Source organism: Taeniopygia guttata, chromosome 9 (assembly GCF_048771995.1).
Source record: "Taeniopygia guttata chromosome 9, bTaeGut7.mat, whole genome shotgun sequence".
Lineage (NCBI taxonomy): Eukaryota > Metazoa > Chordata > Aves > Passeriformes > Estrildidae > Taeniopygia > Taeniopygia guttata.
Window position 1 is genome coordinate 19,344,905 of NC_133034.1, and position 18,173 is coordinate 19,363,077.

Here is an 18,173-nt window from a genome sequence, read left to right on the forward strand (position 1 = left end):
CTTCCCACTTCAGTGAGGGGGAGCAGAGGGTGGGAATTTGTCAGTTACCCAAAACTGCCTCCCACAAACAGTCTGCAACAACCAGCAGGGACAAATCCTATACAGGAAATTCCTGGAACTTCTGAACAGAGCCAGTTAGCTTCTACAGGGAGCCACTCTCGACCTCTTCCAGTTGCCACAAGGGGTGTGAGCAGCCTGGCTTGAGTTGCCATGGTCACAAAGGACATCTGGGATAGAAGAGAAACCAAAACAGATCATTAAGTTTAGACTTCAGAAGCTGAACCATCTCTACACTTCTTATCACTCAACATGGCACCTCTACTTCTATGTCAAGAAGTGTCACTGAGCCCAGCAGATTTACCTCTTACCTCTCCTCCAGTTGCTGGTCCCTTGGTCCTATAAAAAGCTGTTACCCCTTCAGTCTCTTTTTCAGCCTACTGCATCTACCAGAGTCCCAAAAGTCACATTTCTATGTAAAGTCCTTACAAAGAAGACAGACATCTCCTTTACTAAGCAGCAGAAGAAATTTCTGAGTATGAGGAATTACAGACCATGATAAAGCAGAAATTTGCAGTGAAATGACAGCACTATTCCACACAAGCATTGCCAACTCTTGTGATCAAAGAACATCAGCAGGCCTAATAGTTAAAAGCAAACAAACCAATCTAACTTAAAACCTGTTTTCTATTTTTTGACATGTTGTATATCCACTCAGAGCTTGGGGATTTTACTTTTTTTTTTTTTTAATCCACAGAAATGCCAGGAGTCACAAGAAATCAAGACTCTCACAAACCTCTCTGCTCCCTGTGCAGGGTCTTTTTAAGTAAAACACCAAATGTGAACACAAAGAGTAACAGCATCAAAACACATTGTGTCTATTCCTCTTCAGTTCAGACAGGAATAAAGAAGCAAGAATCCACACAGTCACCAGATGTGAGAATATTTCTTTTTAATTTAAAACGGTTGCAACAACGTCATTCACAGCCTTTCTCATCTCAGACAAAAACTCTCCAGAAAGTTTACAGTGCTTCAAGCAAACAACTCTGAATGGTGCAAAGTAAACCAGGACAGACACTTCCAGGATACAACAGTAAAACCACTGAAGACTGAGCAGAAATCAGACACCAATCTCAGCCATTAGGGTAGGAAGGGCAACAGGGAAAACAATAAAATGTCCAGTTACATATTTTGCATAGACTTCCAATGCATGAGAACAGCAAAAAGGATAAAAATGGCTGCTGCCAGGATGGAGAACAAAAGGAACCAGTTGGAGAGGTTTCTGAATCTAATGAGCTCTGGATGGATGCATCCACATTCTGAATGTGTTCTGTGACCTGGTGGAGGCTGTCTGAATCAAAGAACTGGGCTGATGTTGGTTTCACTTACAACAAAGTCAGTCAGAGGTAATGGCACTGAACCCAGTGGAGTCATAAGTGACTGGGAGTTCAGAAACATCTACACTTATTTTAAAACTACACGTCTAAATAAATTAAATTTTTATATTTTAGCTAGGAAGATTAAATAGGAGTTTGTATCTACATGTGTCTTGAGACAGGAGAGAAGGACTCAGAATGAGGAGTCTAAGGATCCAGCATGCTGCTAGGAATGAGAGGAGAAGAAGAAATCAAGGAAAAGTTATTGAGTTTTTCTTCCTTCCTATCTCCTAACCTAAATATATCATACAATAAACTAAAAATAAGTCTGAGAAATAAGAGCATTATTTACTGCCAGGTCCTGGCTTGACATGATTCTCAGGTCAGATTGTCTCAAACAGCTCACAGTGATTTTTTCTTCCTCCATTCTTTTTTGTCAAGAAGGTCCCAGCTCAGGGAGCCTCCAGCACCCAGACACAGGGAGTGTGCCCAGGCTGTGCCCTGGCACCATTCAGCACATTCAGATTGCAGCAGGCACAGCCTGGCAGATCAGTCATCTCTCCAGTTCAGTCTGTTTGAGTGGGGCTTCTGCAATGCTGGAGTTTAAAAAACCCACAACTCACAAAAACTTCTTTCCCCCTCATTAGGCTGAGGAGTTTACATCCTGCTCTTCCACTGTGTTCTTCACACAACACCCATCACAAAAGGGAGACAATTTAACCAGCCACTTGAAAAAAAGAGGGAGGCCACTGTTTTTGGAGAGAATAAAGTAATTCCTCAAGCACCTGACTGAAGAACTTCTAACATATATTTAACTGCTAAATTCTAGAAAACCTGCAATCCTGACTAACTTTGGTTGCAGGCAAAACACAAAAGTGATGAACTGAAAAGAAGTCCAGGAGCTGAGCTGCTCCAATTAACCCAGCACAGCCAGCCAAGGGCCCTCTCCTTCCAACCACCAATTCCAGTTTGTCACCCTCCCAGTGTGCCTCCTGAGACCAGGCAGCTCCACAAACATCACAGTTCTGGGATGCACCACATTAGTTTGCAAGATTCCAGCTCCATCCTTGATCCTACAAGGACCAGCCATGATTCCAGCTGGGTAATGAACATGGGAGTTACTCAATTGGCCTTTATTTACACAACATTTCTAAATAAAAAGGCAGCAATCACCAGATTTTGGTGGTTTCTAAATAGCCCTTTAAGTTCATGAGGCAAGAGGGAAGCTGCGTTGAACTTCTTTTGAATATACATGGGAATTAAAAAAAAAAATTAAAAATTAAAGGAAGGGGAGAAAAAAGGCCTTTTCTCCTTTTTCTACTGCCAGAATGAAGAAACACACAGATATACAGAAGTTTTGCTCTTTCACTTTAAATAGAAGATGTATCACTGCATAATTTGCTGATCCCATTTTCAAACCTGTCACTTTCTGGTGAAGTCCTCAAATATCCAAAATCTGGAAGAAGCAAAGAAATTACTGGCAGCTTTTATTTCATCCAGAACTGGTGGCTCAATAAGCACAAGGCAGCTGAATCTCACAGGGGCCACTCATTAATGTGCCAGGACACTGCACTAATGTGTCCAAAAGAGCTCTAAGTGCAGGGAGCTCTCCCAGAAATTAGACACCTTTACACTCTACAAAATTATTGCACTGGAGGTTCTCTCACAATCTTTTAAGATCAAAACCTGATTAAAATATCAACAGCATTTTTTGGCTTTGTGTGAGGCTTCATGAGCAGAGGGAGAATTATATTTCCCCAGACAATGCAAAAACTAAAATTCCCTTCTCATAAACAGATGTTTAATTTTGGTACTCCTTTGTAGTGTGTAGCTGCCTGAAATTTGCTATTAAAACTTACAGGCACTAAAAGCAAAGAAAGTGCAATGACACTTCTCTGGCTCTCCTGCACTCTGCAAAAAAAGATTTTTTTTTTTTTTTTGACTGCTGCAATTTATTTTGAGGACTTGGTAACATTGTACAAGGCAACTCCAGCAGCAGCCTCTAAGCAGTGTCCAACACTGTGAACCTTTGGGTTTGTTCTTTTTTTAGAATCATGAAAGGTTTTGCACTCACCATTGTAATTGTTTTAGAATGAGTGTTTTCAAATATAATTTTAAATCCCACATATGTGTTCTCACCTGTGAAAAACACTTAGATAACACTAAAAAAAAAAAAAAAAAGACAGGATAGGCCAGCCCCTGCCTACCCACCCCATCATCCCTGCTAGAGATATCAAACCCCTTTTAGAAGGCGTCTGTTGAAGAGATCAACTTATTGATGCATTTGCAAGTTTAAAGAAAACAAAAATATCAATTGAAGGGGGGGTTTATTGTGGGGTTTTTTGTTTTGTTTTGTTGGGGTTTTTTTTGGGGTTTTTTTTTTGTTGTTCTTGGTTGTTGTTTTGGTTTGGTATTTTAACTGAGGAAGAGAGGAGTAAATCAATAAATCAGAAAACTTACTAAGCAATTTTCCCCACTGAGATATGAAAGTCAATATTTAAGTAATCTTTAGCAGAAAGCAGGATTGCACTGCGAGTGCTTTGTCAGGGAGTTGATTTCAGATGGAATATGAGTGGTCTGGATACAAATTTCCCTGACATAAATGTAATGGAACATTAAACTCTTCTTTACCTCCTTCATAAGAAAACAAATTTTAAATAACAGCCTTGCCTTTCCTGAGGGTGTGCATTTAATTTCATAGTCAGAAAGTCTGCTACTTTTAGCCATCTGTAATCCTGAATCTGCTGGTAGAACCTACAAAATGAACATTCAAGTGAAGATGAAGAAACCTATGTCTGCAAAAATAAAATTTCTCTTTGGCAAAAGATGTAGAGGGCACCAACAGGAGATTGCTCCCATCTCCATTAGTCTCTTAGGCTTAAGCCTGGAAAAGTCATATCGAGATAGTGTACCACTGAATTCCAACAGATACAACTTCAGCTGACCTTTCTCACTGCACTGAAAATAATCTCTGAAAAAGGACATTCTGCTTTGAAGAACAGCCACCAACCCTCTCCCTTCAAATGATTTCTCTACATGATCTGGACTCTGGATGAAAACACAGGCTCCCAGGCACCAAAGAACAAATATTTGTTTGTGGTCTTCAAGGGATGCATGGACAGGACAGGCAGGAGCTGGGCTGAACGGTTTTTGCTCAACACTGAAGCTTCCATATTCTCCACACACTAGCTGCAAACTCCACCAGAAATCCACATGGCCTGTAAGGTGTATAAATTTAAAATAATGTCCTATACAGCACCTAATAGAAATCTTCTAACACTTAAGGCGGCATCAAATGATTGTTTTTAAATACACTATAAACATCCCATGGTTTCGTTTGCTTTTTGGCAGTCCAAGGGTTAAGGGGTCTTTTGTTGGTTTTAGATTTTTATTGTACGCTTTTTTTGGGCAGGTTAAAAAGGCTTATGGCTTCTTAAGGCCAGGTGATAGTTTTGAGGCCTAACTTGGTATCCTGTGGTAAAAATAAATGTAGCCCAGGTCTTTGGGAGGTCGTTCTGAGGCACAGACTCTAAGGTCGTTGTAGATCACCCATCTGAAAGGAAAACAAGATTGATTACATTCCATTAATATAAAAATCACCACAGGTTTATCAGGGACTTCTCAGACCCAAACCTCAAAAAGAGTTTAAAATCTAAAATTAGGCATTGCAATGAGAACAAAGGATCAGAAAAACAGCCAAACCAGCTGCCAGAGTCAGGAATTGAAAAGGAGGAGGGATGTGCAAAGGCATGTGTAGTTAGAGCTCAAATGAAGGAAAATCAGGGATTTCCCAATGTCAAATAATAGCAACACAAGGAAGCTGGGAAGAGCTCAGAAAAACTCAGCCAGATACAGAACCAATGCCCCAAATTGAACAGAAATTTGGAATGGCAAGCACAGGAGAGCCAATGGTACAATTCACCACAGACTTCAGTGGGATCAGAACTGACTCATCACATCTGCGACAATTTTCATTTTTTGGTGGGAAACCTACAGATAGTAACAGCCTGTGTTGTCTGCCATGAGCATGCCCTGCTCTGTACAGATGCTTCAATCCAACATTTGCTCACCCCACATGTCTCTCCCAGCTGTACTCACCTTCCTTCCTTTCTGAGGTGACAAACGTAGTGGCCACTCATTGTGGATGTTCCCATGTGGCTGATGAACCCAAACAGCTCATACCCTGTTTTAAGAAATATAAATGGCACCCTAAGTCTTTCACTGCTACCACTGCAAGATGACTCCAGGGGAAATGTTCTTTCCAGCTAAGCACTCCCAGCACAGACTCTGCATCCCCAAACTCAGTTTCTGTTAACACTGCAGCATGTTCCCAACTTAACTAGTGGCTCAGATTCACTGTCAAACATCAAACCAATCCAAATCAAACCCACAGAGACCTGTGCACATACAGCAGGGCTGTGATCACAGCCCCTGCTAGGAAAAAACCAGCAGATTCAGTCCCAGTTCACAGAGAGCACCACAGAAAGTGCCAAACAGGGAGTTCATTCTGCACACAAATCAGCTATTTCTATATGTGTGATCTCCTATAAATACGTTTATCTCCTATAAATCAAAAAACACAGACGTTTGTATTTCAGCAGCACATAGATGAGAGGACAGGAAAGAATGCTCTTCCTTTAACACAAGGACAATTTCTATGCTTAAAGTGTCTGGAGAGCTCAGCACTGGTTCTTGAACCCCACCCATTCATGCCATTCACCTGAATTATCACTAAAACGAAAAGGGTACCTTCTTTCAGGGTATTGCATAAAGACATGGGCCTGGATTTTGCTGGAGAGGGCTTTCTGGAGCTATTTCACAGAATTGTGCTTGTTATCAGTAAAGGGTCTCAGTCTACAAAGGCTAAGTACCACAAAAAATAATTATTCCAAGTTTGTTTTTTTTTTTTTTTAACTTAGCCATAATCAATGTTTCCCATGTCTCCAAAAGACTAAAGGTTGATATTTATAATGTTAATATAACAGTAGCAACCACAGACACAAAAATCAAATTGTCTGGTAATTCTTTTTTTCCTAGACCTTTACATTCAAGATCAGAAGTAGAAGTTTAGAACATACTACAGTTATTAGAACTCATCACTAAAGACCCTTCAAAAAACTTTCTGTGACATCCTTGGCACCACCACTGAGCTTTTGTACTCCAGCACTGTGACACCTCCAGGAGGTTCTTCTCAACTTTGCCTGCTGTACATTAGCCCCATCTTGTGGTTTATTTAGCAGCAGTGTGACAGAGAATCTCAACCAAAAGAAAATGAAACATGCAGGACACCAACTATACCTGTGCTATTGTGAACAAGGAACTTGGTTGAAGGGATTATCAAATTGCCCAGCAGACCACAGGAGGACAGAAACTCTGGTGGTCTGCAGCAGCAGTGCTGTCTTTAGGCTGCTCAGCCTCTGAAGATTTAAACATTCTAGTTTTTCCTTGTCTTTTTATCTCAGAGCAACAGAACTAAAAGTAAACCTAGGCCAGGAGAGACTTGTGTGCTCTGGTAGCAAGAAACTTTGGGCTCTGGTTATTCAGTGAGTCCAAGCTGAGAGTTTTCTGAGCAAACACAGCCCACGGAACTCAGTGGCCCACAGAGCTGCATTCAGCCCCAGAAACAAGACTGCAAGTAAATTGTCTGGATCGTGTCCAAAAGAACCCACAATAACTACTTTCAAAACAGAAAGGAGCTCTATGAAGGGGGTAAGTGTGACACAACAAAATGACAGCCAGGTCTAAGCTGGAGCAGAACTTACTTCCAGGGCCATCTTTGATCCTGGGTCCCTCTGACCCTGTCTCTGAAAGGATATTGGCATTAGCATTGTTCTCCATATCCATCGTGTCCAAAGCAGGGTCACTTTCTTCCTCAGGGTCAGGGTGGCTGAAGATCCACTCTAGTGCACGCTCCAAGTTATTGTTCTGCCAGTCAAGCAACCAAAAGAGCAGCCTTTAATACACTTTTTAACACCACGCTGCCTTTGAACAGAGTAAGGATCATGCTTACACCACTTAAAAATTTTAAGATACCTCTACCTCCCTGGAAATAGTATTCAGCAAGCACTCTGCAAAGCTTGATATATGGAAAAGAAATAATCCCACAACTAAGACCCACTGCCCCAGGTTATCTTGCAGATACACAGTCTCCAGGCATCCAGGTTATTTTTCAACAGGCAGTAAAAGCAGGTATGTTTTCCTCACTGCCTTCAACACTTTACCATTTCAGTGAAACACACAAAGCACCTTCCCCACTCCAGAGAAGTCAGGCATCCCACACCTTGCCAGGATAGTTCCAGGCTCACCATCCACTAACTGGATTTTTGCACACATTTCAAGGCATCTGAGCACTCACATGCACAAAGCACAGAACATGAAAAAGAACCCCAGTGCCACCAATAACCCATGAACTCACTGTTGCCTTCAGTGCCTGAATCGCCAGATTCCTTTGGAATCCCATGGAAATGATAATTGCAACCATCTCTTCAGGAGGCTGGTTATCTAACCCTACAGCTCCTAAAGCAGCTGCCCCACTGGAAGCCACTTCTCCAAATGCAGGTATGACCAATGGCTCAGCGAAGTCTGGAACAAACAAACATTCATCAGTTCCTTCCTTTGCCTCACTTAACTGGAAAGTCAAAAACAAACACGAACAAACAACACAGAGGACCTCAAAAGCAGTCCTGAAATAAATGTAAGTTCATTTCACTGGCATCTAAATTCAGACTAGATGTGTGTAAAGCCTTAAAAACAACAAAATGGATGTGCACTTTACAAAATATCTAGGTGCTCCTACTGAGCAGACTGGAATAACTCAGCACATTGCAGAAGTGAAACAACTGCAGGAAAGCAGCAAAGATTGGTGTGGAAGCAATGATGGCATCAGGATAATAGACAACCCAGCACATAGATGTAAAATGAACTGATTCCATATCTGAAAATGTCTGCTAAGCCCAAGTGAAACTCATTCCCCATTTACACAAGCAACACAAAAGCTCATGGTGAAGCGTGAACTCAACCAAATCTGGAGTTTCCTGGCAAGGGAGTACTCAGATGCACTCAGTGCTCAGTCATGAGTCCAAACTTTGCACAGATGAAACACAGGAAGTGGAGAACATCCAGCAGCCCTGTCCATCACTAGACAGCCCAAGTATGGCATGAATGCTCCAGCCTGAGCTAGAGAAGGCTGATATGGAAGGAAAGCATCCAGACCACAGGGTTCTTTGTACTTACACTTGGTCACAAGTCAGCTTCCCCCTTAGCAGCACGGACCTAGCCAAAGGGTGGAAACAGAGCTGGCCCACACCAGTGGTGAGGACAGGACTTCTGGTGTAGCTTAGTTTGTTGTCTTCTTCTAGGCAGAGGATACCACATAATGGTCAAGATCTGCGCATCCCAGGAGCAGCTTAGGAAAATTCACTCACACCTCCAGGTGGGGAAGGGGGGTCGTTGTTTCTCTGTCACACATTATAAAATTTCTACTGACTGCCAAAATCCACAACCAGGAGCTGAGTTTAACTTACACCCTCCAGTCACTGACCTGGTTCTTCCATGTGTGCAATGATCCAGTTGAAAGCAACTTCAGCCCCCAGGTTGCCTGTATAGTACACAGCTTTCCGACACGCTTCCAAAGGAAAGCCCATCTCTGCCAGCTGCATAACTGAGGATTCATCAATATCTAGGGCTGCAAGAAAGGACCTTCTAAAATATAAAAGTCTCATTTCATCCACTGCATAATACTTCTTATTGTTACTCATGGTGCCATACATTATAGTGCATAATGCTTGGACTTGGTTTAGTACTTCAATAAACCCACAGACATCAGAAAACAGCCCTGTACAAAGCATTACAGTTGTTGTTATGGACTTACTGATAATCTTTTGTCTCAGCAGGGACACAGATCCCCACATAGATCATTAAATCTTGATGAATTCCTACAGGACTTCATTTATTTTAAAACACCTCAGCACTAGATTTTAAGGGGTGAGAAAGGCAGGGGCTGAGCTCAGCTAGAGATGGCAGCCAAAACCAAGCCCTTCTCAAAAGCAGGATCTTGCAGGTTAGAGAAATAACAGCTGCCAGATCTGGCAGCCTCTGGATGACAGGGTCAGACAGCTTTGTGGGAGATCAAGAGTGCAGAGGGAGCCAGGATTGAGAGGCTGAGACCCCCAGGACTGTAAGACCCTCCTGAGCAGCAGCAGGCAGAGGAGCAGCTCATATTCTGGCTATACTAACCCTCAAAGAGAGTCCTGCACACATGGAACTAAACACTGAACAAGCACAGAAATCAGCTTTTGTTTGGAAGCATGCAGAGCAAGGCTTCATGCATCTCTATGAAGAGACAGAAGCCATTAGCTGAGCAAAAGCGTAACAATTTTTTTAAAAGTAGAAAAATGAGATACGTACACTCCATGAAATGGTTCGCCATGTGATCTGAAAATTAACAATGGAAAAAAAAAAAAACAGGGAAAAGGACATACATGAAGGCTCAGTAGATCCATATGGGTAAAACAAATCCATATTTTTAAACTCATAGAAATATTTGACCTCAAGGAGACAGGGCAGTATCATCCTTACTTCCCTGATGGTTTTGCCATGAATTAAGCAGGGATATTTCTGGTCTAATTGTTTTCCCTAACTCAGTTCAGAGCAAAGTGACACTGATACCATAAATCAGTAGGAAATAAAGCTGATGGCTGACCTAAGCAAGAATCTTAAAAATAAATCACCATCACCTATGCATTTGCACTAAAACTAGGTCAGACCATTCCGCCTGAGGGTAAGAAGGTACAGGCCTTCATGAGGAAGTTAACTAGATATGGGATCGAATTAAAACCTTTAGAGAATTGAAATTTGTCATACCCTTGCTCTGCACACAATTTCAGGTACTAGCTCTCTTTCACATACATACAGCATGGTATTCTGCCACCATTATGAATATCCAGGCAAATGGGGGCACTCATGTCATGAGAGCAGCTGCATTACTGGCTTCATATTAAATACTGAGGCACTCAAACTACAGTCATTTGGGGAAAGTGCAGCCACCTGGGTCTAAGGTCACACCATAAAAACATGATTTTACTTGCCATAAACCATTTGATTCTCCAGGGGAAACCCAGGGAATAAAGAAGGAGGATATTTAATATTCTTGTTTCTGAACTTTAGCATAAAAGAAACAGTATTTAAGGAAAAAAGAACCAGCATAGCATTTTAATCACTCCTCTTTCTTTCTTCTCCACAAACATTATAGTCAGCTGTTTGCCATCTTTTCCTTGAGACAGAGCTTTTTTCAATGCAGCCCATGTACTTCCAGAGATGAGGACTGAATGCAGGCACAGCTGCTAGGGCCTAACAATTCCTGTATTTTTAAAATAAATACAATTTAGAGTCTTAGCCTATGCCTGGAAAGCTGTTCTCTTAAGCTGTAGTCCTTTGTGTATTAAGTATTGTTGTACTGTGCTGGGCCTGGGAAGGGAACAGGGACTTTACTCCAAGGGAGTCATGGACATCCACTGAAGGTTCCCTGGAGACAAGGACAGCAACATCAATTATCAAATTTCAAGGGAAAGGCGTCCCTACCCATGGCAAGAGGCTTTAGACGATCTTTAAGATCCCTTCCAACTCAAAAAACTCTGTGATTCTATAATAAATTCCCAAAATAGAAAAGCTGGAAGAACTAGGGTTGTCCAGTAGGGATGAAAAAAGGCTGTGGGGTGTTGTAAGAGTCTTCAATTACAGAAGTACAGAGCTGGGTTTTGTTCATAGTTCAAGAGAATCCCTGTGTGCTGGAAGGAAAGGGAAATACAGGGGAGAGTAAGTCAGCAAATACCTTTTGGATCATCAGGAATGACAATGGGAGGAGCAATGTCTGGGAGTTCCTCTTCTCCTGGCTGGAGCCCCCTGGCCCGAAGGTGACTGATATCCAGGAAATCTGGCATGTCAATAGAAACATCTGCAAGGGCAGAGAAATGGGCTAAGCTCCAGCAGCCAGCAAAACAATCTTATGGTGCAACCTACCCCTTCAGAGAGGGGACTCTGGTACTCAAGCTACAGGAACAGCCAGGATTCTCCTGAAAAGAGCTCTTGGAGAAATTTGGAATGCCAAAGCACAATTTAACTAGCTCAGATTACATGAAAATGTGTTTTAGCTCCACAGACCTGATGGACTGGTTAAATTTTTTGTAAAAGGGAAGAAGATTCAATAAGGATCTTCACAGTACAAACTTAAGACTTGAGTCAGGTGTGCACATGTTATTAATTATCTGGGATAGAAAGGTAAATAAAAAAAGCACATACCAAGCTTTTTGGGTATCCAGTCAAGGCCAAAGGTGAATTTCTTTATCTGCACCACTAAGTACTCAGGAAAGGAAGCAAAACGGGAAGTCCTGGGAAGGACAAGAAACACAATTCATTGAAATCAAGCAACAGAATCCCCAGCAGCACAGATCCCAGTACCTAATGCACACTGAGATGAGCTATTGCTGGTTGATACCAAGGATCCAACCCTACAAGCATTTCAAGTTCAAGCTCTCAACAACCAGAGTGTGTCGCTTCTTGGAGCCTGACCATTGAGAACAATTCATTTCCTGCTCAGTTCATCATTACAACTCTTGCAAGGCTTGGTCTGCACATCACATTGATGAGCCCTAACACTAATGTGATGCCAGAGCTCACTGAGCATTTGTGTGTTTCTCTCTGCACCACATCCAAGTAGCAAGATAAGCACAGAGCACAGCTTTTAACAAGCAGCCAGACACACACTTACTTAACTCCTGCAGATTTTGCTTGAAGGGCACTGCTCCAGAAATCCTCTACGTTGCTTGGTTCAGAAAAGGCCTGCAGACAAGCACTAAATGGGATCTTGGCACGGACCAGCTCTGGCAGAGGTCTCCTTGCAGCTTCTGCTTCTCGCCTCTTCAATTCATAGGCAATTAATTCATCTGAGAAATACACACAACACTAGAAGCTAATGAACATTGTCATGGTTATGTGTTCTTCATCAGGCTTATTTTTGTAAGTTTTAGAAATGCAAAAACCTACTTAGCAATAAAAGTTTTACATACTTTAAGGTAAACATCAAGTCTTTTTGTCTGCACTGGGATCAGGAGCTACACTTACAGCCACATCTCTGATGTTTCTGTTCATAGTGAAAACACAGAACTGGAAATACCAGGACACAGGTACGAAAACTTTGCCACAACAGCCAAAATCCTGTGTGAACAGTAATGCCACACACCCACTTTATCAGAGTTCAATCTGAGTTGGAAAGTTATTGCTGTCTATCTGTGTCATCTGACTTTTTAGACAGGCCAGGATTATGTATGATCTAGAAAAAGTCTTGACACTGGTAAGCTGAGCAGTGCCATATGGTAAATTCACAAACTAATCTGTCTCCTGAGTCATTACCTGGAAATAACATGTTCTTTTATAAGCAACAGAGTCAGCACTGAAACTGATGAACAAAGAAAGAAAAGTTCTCCAAAACTTCATGTCCAGTGCAAGGAACTGTAGGCTAAGTAAGTAAAAAGAAGGCAGAATTCTCTGCCTTGTGGTATTTCATAGGATCTCATCAAACAATCAAAATAGAACCTTCTGGTTTTAAAATATTTTAAATGCTCAGATTATGTAGGAAATCAGAAGCACATATCCTTTCATGTTCCTGTGATGCCCCCTTCACTTCTACCTCAAGCATACATTTATTATGTTATTCTGCAAAGGTCTTCAGCACTGATTGCAGATGCAACCACAACTTGTCAGTGCCTCCATCCTACTCCCAAGTCTTCAAGCCTCCTTGGCCATTTTCTCCTTTAAAACCAAGGATGCTTTTCACAGGAGAGAAAAAACACTCCTGCTTATCAAATCAACACCCACTCGCCCTCCTCCCCTAAAGCCCAGAACATCTAAATTATGTATTTTAGATTTATAGATGACGAACTACCTTATACTCCTATTCTCTATTACCACATTAGATTTTATAACCTGCTCCTAAATCTCCTAAAGCAGATTTAGGGTTTTGGTTTCAGGGTTTTTTGTGTGTGCTTTTAAAATACATTAATTAGCTAGTATGTTCAGTTCATTTTTATAATGAAGAAGTTTTCCCAAACTGTTTTACTGTGCAGGACGAAGGAGATTCAGTGCTGGTGGGGATCTCTGGGCACAATGTGGCACATCCCTGGGTCAAGCAGAGCAGTTTGCTCCTTTACCTTTGTTTATAGCTGCCTCCATGGCCACAGGGAGCTGCATGATGTAGTCCACCCTCTCGGTGTAGCGCACCTTCCTGGACTGGCAGCACTGCGTGCGCTCCTCCACCAGGAACCGGAAAACATCGCTGGGGTTCTCTGAGCCCACGGGGTTCCTCTGAAGGGGACAGCACCCCAAGTCACTTCTGTGCCTGCTGGAACCCTGGGTGCCACGAATTTTAGACTTTCTGTGCTGACAGACACTGACCCCCATGAGAACACTGCATTTTAGTGAAGCCTGAAGGCGTAGAGAAAGCTTCCAAAATTGAATGGTAGAACTGAGATTATGAGTGTGTAGTTTGGATAGCAGTGTGTAATATCACATAGTGCAAATACTAGAGTTAAAGGTTTTAGAATGTAGTAATATATATAAAGCAAAGTGAAAGTTTTAAAGCAGAAGCTAGTCCTTCTTCTTTACCTTCTTCTTCACCTTCTTCTTCATAGGTTTAAGTAGTATTGGGTAATTGGATAAAAAGTCCCCATTGCAGAGCACAAGTAGTTAGTTATTATCTTAAAAGTAAAAATAATTTAGGTGTCATTTCTTAATTACACAGTTTATCCTTAAAAAGCCTTGCAGAGAAAAAGATACAACTTCATTTTTACCTTGTTAGAAAGAAGTACTGTAAAACTCACAACTTGTAAGACTATAATGTAGATAAGGATTAATAAACATCTAAATCCAAACAAGAAATACCATCTATCTTGTGATTTAATCCCAATCTTAGCAAAGAAAAGAAGCAAAAAAATTGACATGTGGTGATCACTAAAATGATTAGAAGACCCAAAATCTGCTGGTTGTTTTAAGGCAAGCACAAAGACACTGATCAGGCAGCTCAGCTCACACTGGATTGCGTGCAGAGCTCTGGCACCTACAGAGAAAACCACCAAAATCCACAATTTCTGCACTCACAGCAGCATCTTTCTACACACAGAACTTGCAGGGTATGTACCCCAAGAACCTGAGTCAAGGTGAACAGAAGGCAGGAAGGTGGCATGTTACAGGAAAGAAAGAAAGCTCAGATAAATAACATGGAGCATCCTCTCATCAAATAGAATTGCTCCTACCACTCTGAATGTGCACTGAAACAGAACAAGAAACTTGTAGTTCATTATCCAGATGGGAATGTCATGCAAATAATATACCTCCTCTTTGTTGTTCATGTTAATGCCCCTTATCAGGCAAGAAACAGAAAAGTCTCCTCTAACCACCCTATAATCAGTACACGCATTTAGGGATGTGGAACATTATGCATACAAATGTGAGTAACTTCATCTAGAGACTGAACACATGAATAAATAGGCTCGATTCTTGGGGAAAATGGGAAAACGAGGGAGGAAGGGTAGACAAGAAATGCTTTACATCAAAACTGCATGTATTTGTAAATTCCTTTTCAGAAAGACAGCATTAAAATTCACAGTATGATTCCTTCACACACAGCACTGAGATGGAGCTTGGTGGAACTAAAGCTTTTTACAGAAATATTCCACTGACAAACAGCCACTCTGCTTTCAGCAGGGGAATCCTTCCTCCCATGATTCAATAACGTACAGCTGGGATTTGTAAAACAGCTGGACAGGGTAATTAATTTGCTCCCAACAATTATATGAATTTGGAACAATAACAATAATAATCATAATACCCAATACATTAATATTCCATTACACACTTCAATATGGTAAACAGGAACAGCAATTTAAAAGGTCACATATGTTTATGAATCCTATAGCCTGCATAGTGAAGCTTGACCTCTTCATATTTGTTATCAGCACCACTGGCCCTGTTCATGGTCATGCAAGAGTCTGAAGTAAAGAAGCATTAAGAAAGCAAATGTTTCTAAAACAAAATACATTGTAATTAGTCCCACCTTCTACATATCTAAGGCTAAAAATAATACAACTAAAATATAAGCCACTCGTGTAAGACTTTAGCCTTAATTGTCTAATATAACCAGAAAAAGAAGCAGCAATTCAGGTTTTCTCACCTCTACTAGATTTATAAGATGCAGGAAAAATTCCTGTGCGTCTTGTTGTCTGTTAGAGGAGAATTCTGGGTGGCCTTTACTTATAAAAGCCTTGAACATTCGAGGAGATATTCCATTGTGTTGAGGCTAAATAAAGAGAGAAAAAACATTTTAAAAGGAATTTTTATTCAGTCATGAACCAAATATCTCCACTAAATCTATCTATGGCCCATTTCTGGCACTGGAGGAATGATATCTTCCATTTCACCTATTTTTCCATTTTAATAAATATGGGAAGGGTCCTGAAACAAGATCCGGGGGGAGGTTTAGAATATGTCTTATGGCTTAGTTCCTACAGAACTCACTCTACCTGTCCTTTGGCAACTGGCATTTTAGAGATTACTGGAGGTTTTTAAAGCTTAGTAGTTTTCAGAAAGGCTGAAAGCCTACATTATTATATAACATTTGATGTTGCTTTCAGAACCCTGTGCCAGAGCATTGAAGCACTTTGGTGTGTCAGCTGGCAGCTTTTCTCAGGATAAAACCTTTCCAGAGAGCTGTGCAGAACCAAGCAGAGAACAACTAATGTGTGCAGTATGCATTCCCAGGTGAGTTGTTAAGAGCAGACATGAATTTGCAATTTGCAGGTGTTGGTCATGTTGAAAAACCATAACTTACTGCCTTTGGCCATTCAGTTACATCAGGAGCAAACTGCTCTAAATTAGAAAATCTCTGGCTTCCAAGACAGTCCTGGTTTTGACTTTCTAATCCTTTATACCACTTTAAGAACCTCTCCAACCATTCCAGATCCTCTACAGGTAACACTAGCTATTATGCCTTTCAAATAACATTTTTGAAGGGGTCAGAAGCTATTACTCAGATTTGCCCTCACCATTCATAAACCCAAATAATTTTCTGGACAATCCAAGCAAAAGTAAAACCTTTAGGAGCTCTCAGAGGCTGTTAAAAACTCAGCCAATTTCATTCCTTATTAGTCTTGCACTGTCATATGAATATAAAAATAGAAAAAGCAGCATGAAATGGAGGCAATATAAAATACGGAAGAGTAAATTTTTTTCTTTGTTTTACCAGGGTGCAGTATTCCTAGACCAACTGAAATCAGAAGCACATTCTCATTTTTAAATGCTTTTTCCATTTTTGGCAGTACACCACCAACCACATCAGGCCAAGATGATCCTTAAAGGCTCCCATCAAGAGACAGAGTCTCTATGGCTTGGACAGAGAGATGTTCTGGGCATTTCTGCATCCTGGGTTATGCATTGCTTCAGTGTCCTCAGCTGCCTTTCATCAAAACTAGGACTGGGGAGAGAAGTGCACTCTCTCCCCAGAGAGAAGTGCTTATAAAGCACTATAACTTCACATTATAACTCCTTCCTATGCCAGAAGCAAGAATGTGGCACAATGCTGTATAATGCAGAGAGTTTGGAATCAAGCCTTGTTTCCACCTCTACACTTTGTACTCAGCCCCTTGAGCAGGATGAAGAGGAGCATGCCATGTGTGACAGTCTGCAAAAAAAGGATTGAATCTTGCAATCTCACCTCAAGGACAATAAAAGGAAAAAAAAAACCCAAACCCAGAAGAAATGTTAAAGCTCAAAGCAGAAAATCAAGCCCTGGCTGATGACCCTTTAGGCATTCAGTCTCTTTTTAATCCTAAAGTAAGTCCAAAAAAAATGCTGCCATTTCCAGGCTAAACTGCTGTGGTAAAAAATTTCAACTCCACAGCACCACAAATATTTATTGGATACCTGGCATACTTTCCCCATCAACAGTTGCAAAACAGTTTAGCTAAATATAGATTGTGCTGGACCATTGGAGATCTCATATGAATGCTTTTACAGGCAACAACTCCCCAAAACTTTGGATGAATTCCAAAGGCTCAGAAAGATTGAGAACTTCTTAGCATGTAGAAGGGGAAAAAAAAATAAAGGAACAAAAGTAAAATTAATAATTGATATTATAGACACAAAGCAGAAGCACTTAAAAACATTTAATGTCTAAAATGCTAAGCAAACAAAATTTAAAAAAGCATCCTCAACCTGAAAAAAACATAGATTTGTATTCCAAGAGTGAAGAAATAGAGAGAATATCTACACCTGACCTTTTCTGTAAATAAATCATCAGTACAAAAAGCAAAAAAAAGCTGTAAAGGCTGTTTCAAATCCTAATATATGCTCTGAATTTCTTGATAAGGATGCTTCATGAATTCAACTTCAGCTTCATTAAACTGAACTAATGAACACAAGTTAAATGTCAGTAGATGCCTACTACAACCTGACAGAGTTTTATACCATCTGTCATTAAAGAGTTCTCAATATCTCATCCAATGGTGGCTGCTGAGCTAAACATGGAGGTGCAGCTTTGTTCCAAGGATTCAGATCCCTGAACTTCCAGCACAGTATTTCCCAGTCACATCCTGTATGTATATTGGAAAGCAGGTCAGTCAGTACACATAATTCAATGGAGTTTGCTGCAATCTGTGCCACTATTCCTTTGTCCCAGTGCAGTGCTGATTATCCTTGAAGTTTATTTAATGGGAACAAGCAGGATTCATTTGCTGTTCCAAAACAATGAATTGC

The 18,173-nt window shown here is 40.9% G+C and overlaps 1 protein-coding gene across 2 annotated transcripts in view; it reads right to left on the reverse strand.

Annotated features, from left to right (window-relative positions):
* Window positions 1-932: 932 nt before the first annotated feature.
* USP13 (ubiquitin specific peptidase 13) overlaps window positions 933-18,173 on the reverse strand; it is a 49,977-nt gene continuing 32,736 nt past the window's right edge. The window contains exons 11-21 of one of the 2 annotated variants that reach the window (XM_002193070.6): window positions 15,595-15,720; window positions 13,577-13,730; window positions 12,139-12,313; window positions 11,670-11,758; window positions 11,203-11,325; window positions 9,780-9,806; window positions 8,914-9,057; window positions 7,789-7,955; window positions 7,136-7,298; window positions 5,472-5,556; window positions 933-4,926 (exon numbers count right to left, since the gene is read on the reverse strand). In XM_002193070.6, the coding sequence (XP_002193106.6) occupies window positions 4,833-4,926; window positions 5,472-5,556; window positions 7,136-7,298; window positions 7,789-7,955; window positions 8,914-9,057; window positions 9,780-9,806; window positions 11,203-11,325; window positions 11,670-11,758; window positions 12,139-12,313; window positions 13,577-13,730; window positions 15,595-15,720 (1,347 nt within the window). In that variant the 3' untranslated portion in view covers window positions 933-4,832. Of the gene's footprint in view, window positions 4,927-5,471; window positions 5,557-7,135; window positions 7,299-7,788; window positions 7,956-8,606; window positions 8,831-8,913; window positions 9,058-9,779; window positions 9,807-11,202; window positions 11,326-11,669; window positions 11,759-12,138; window positions 12,314-13,576; window positions 13,731-15,594; window positions 15,721-18,173 lie in introns of those variants that run through there. The other variant, XR_003961897.4, reaches the window with a different exon arrangement.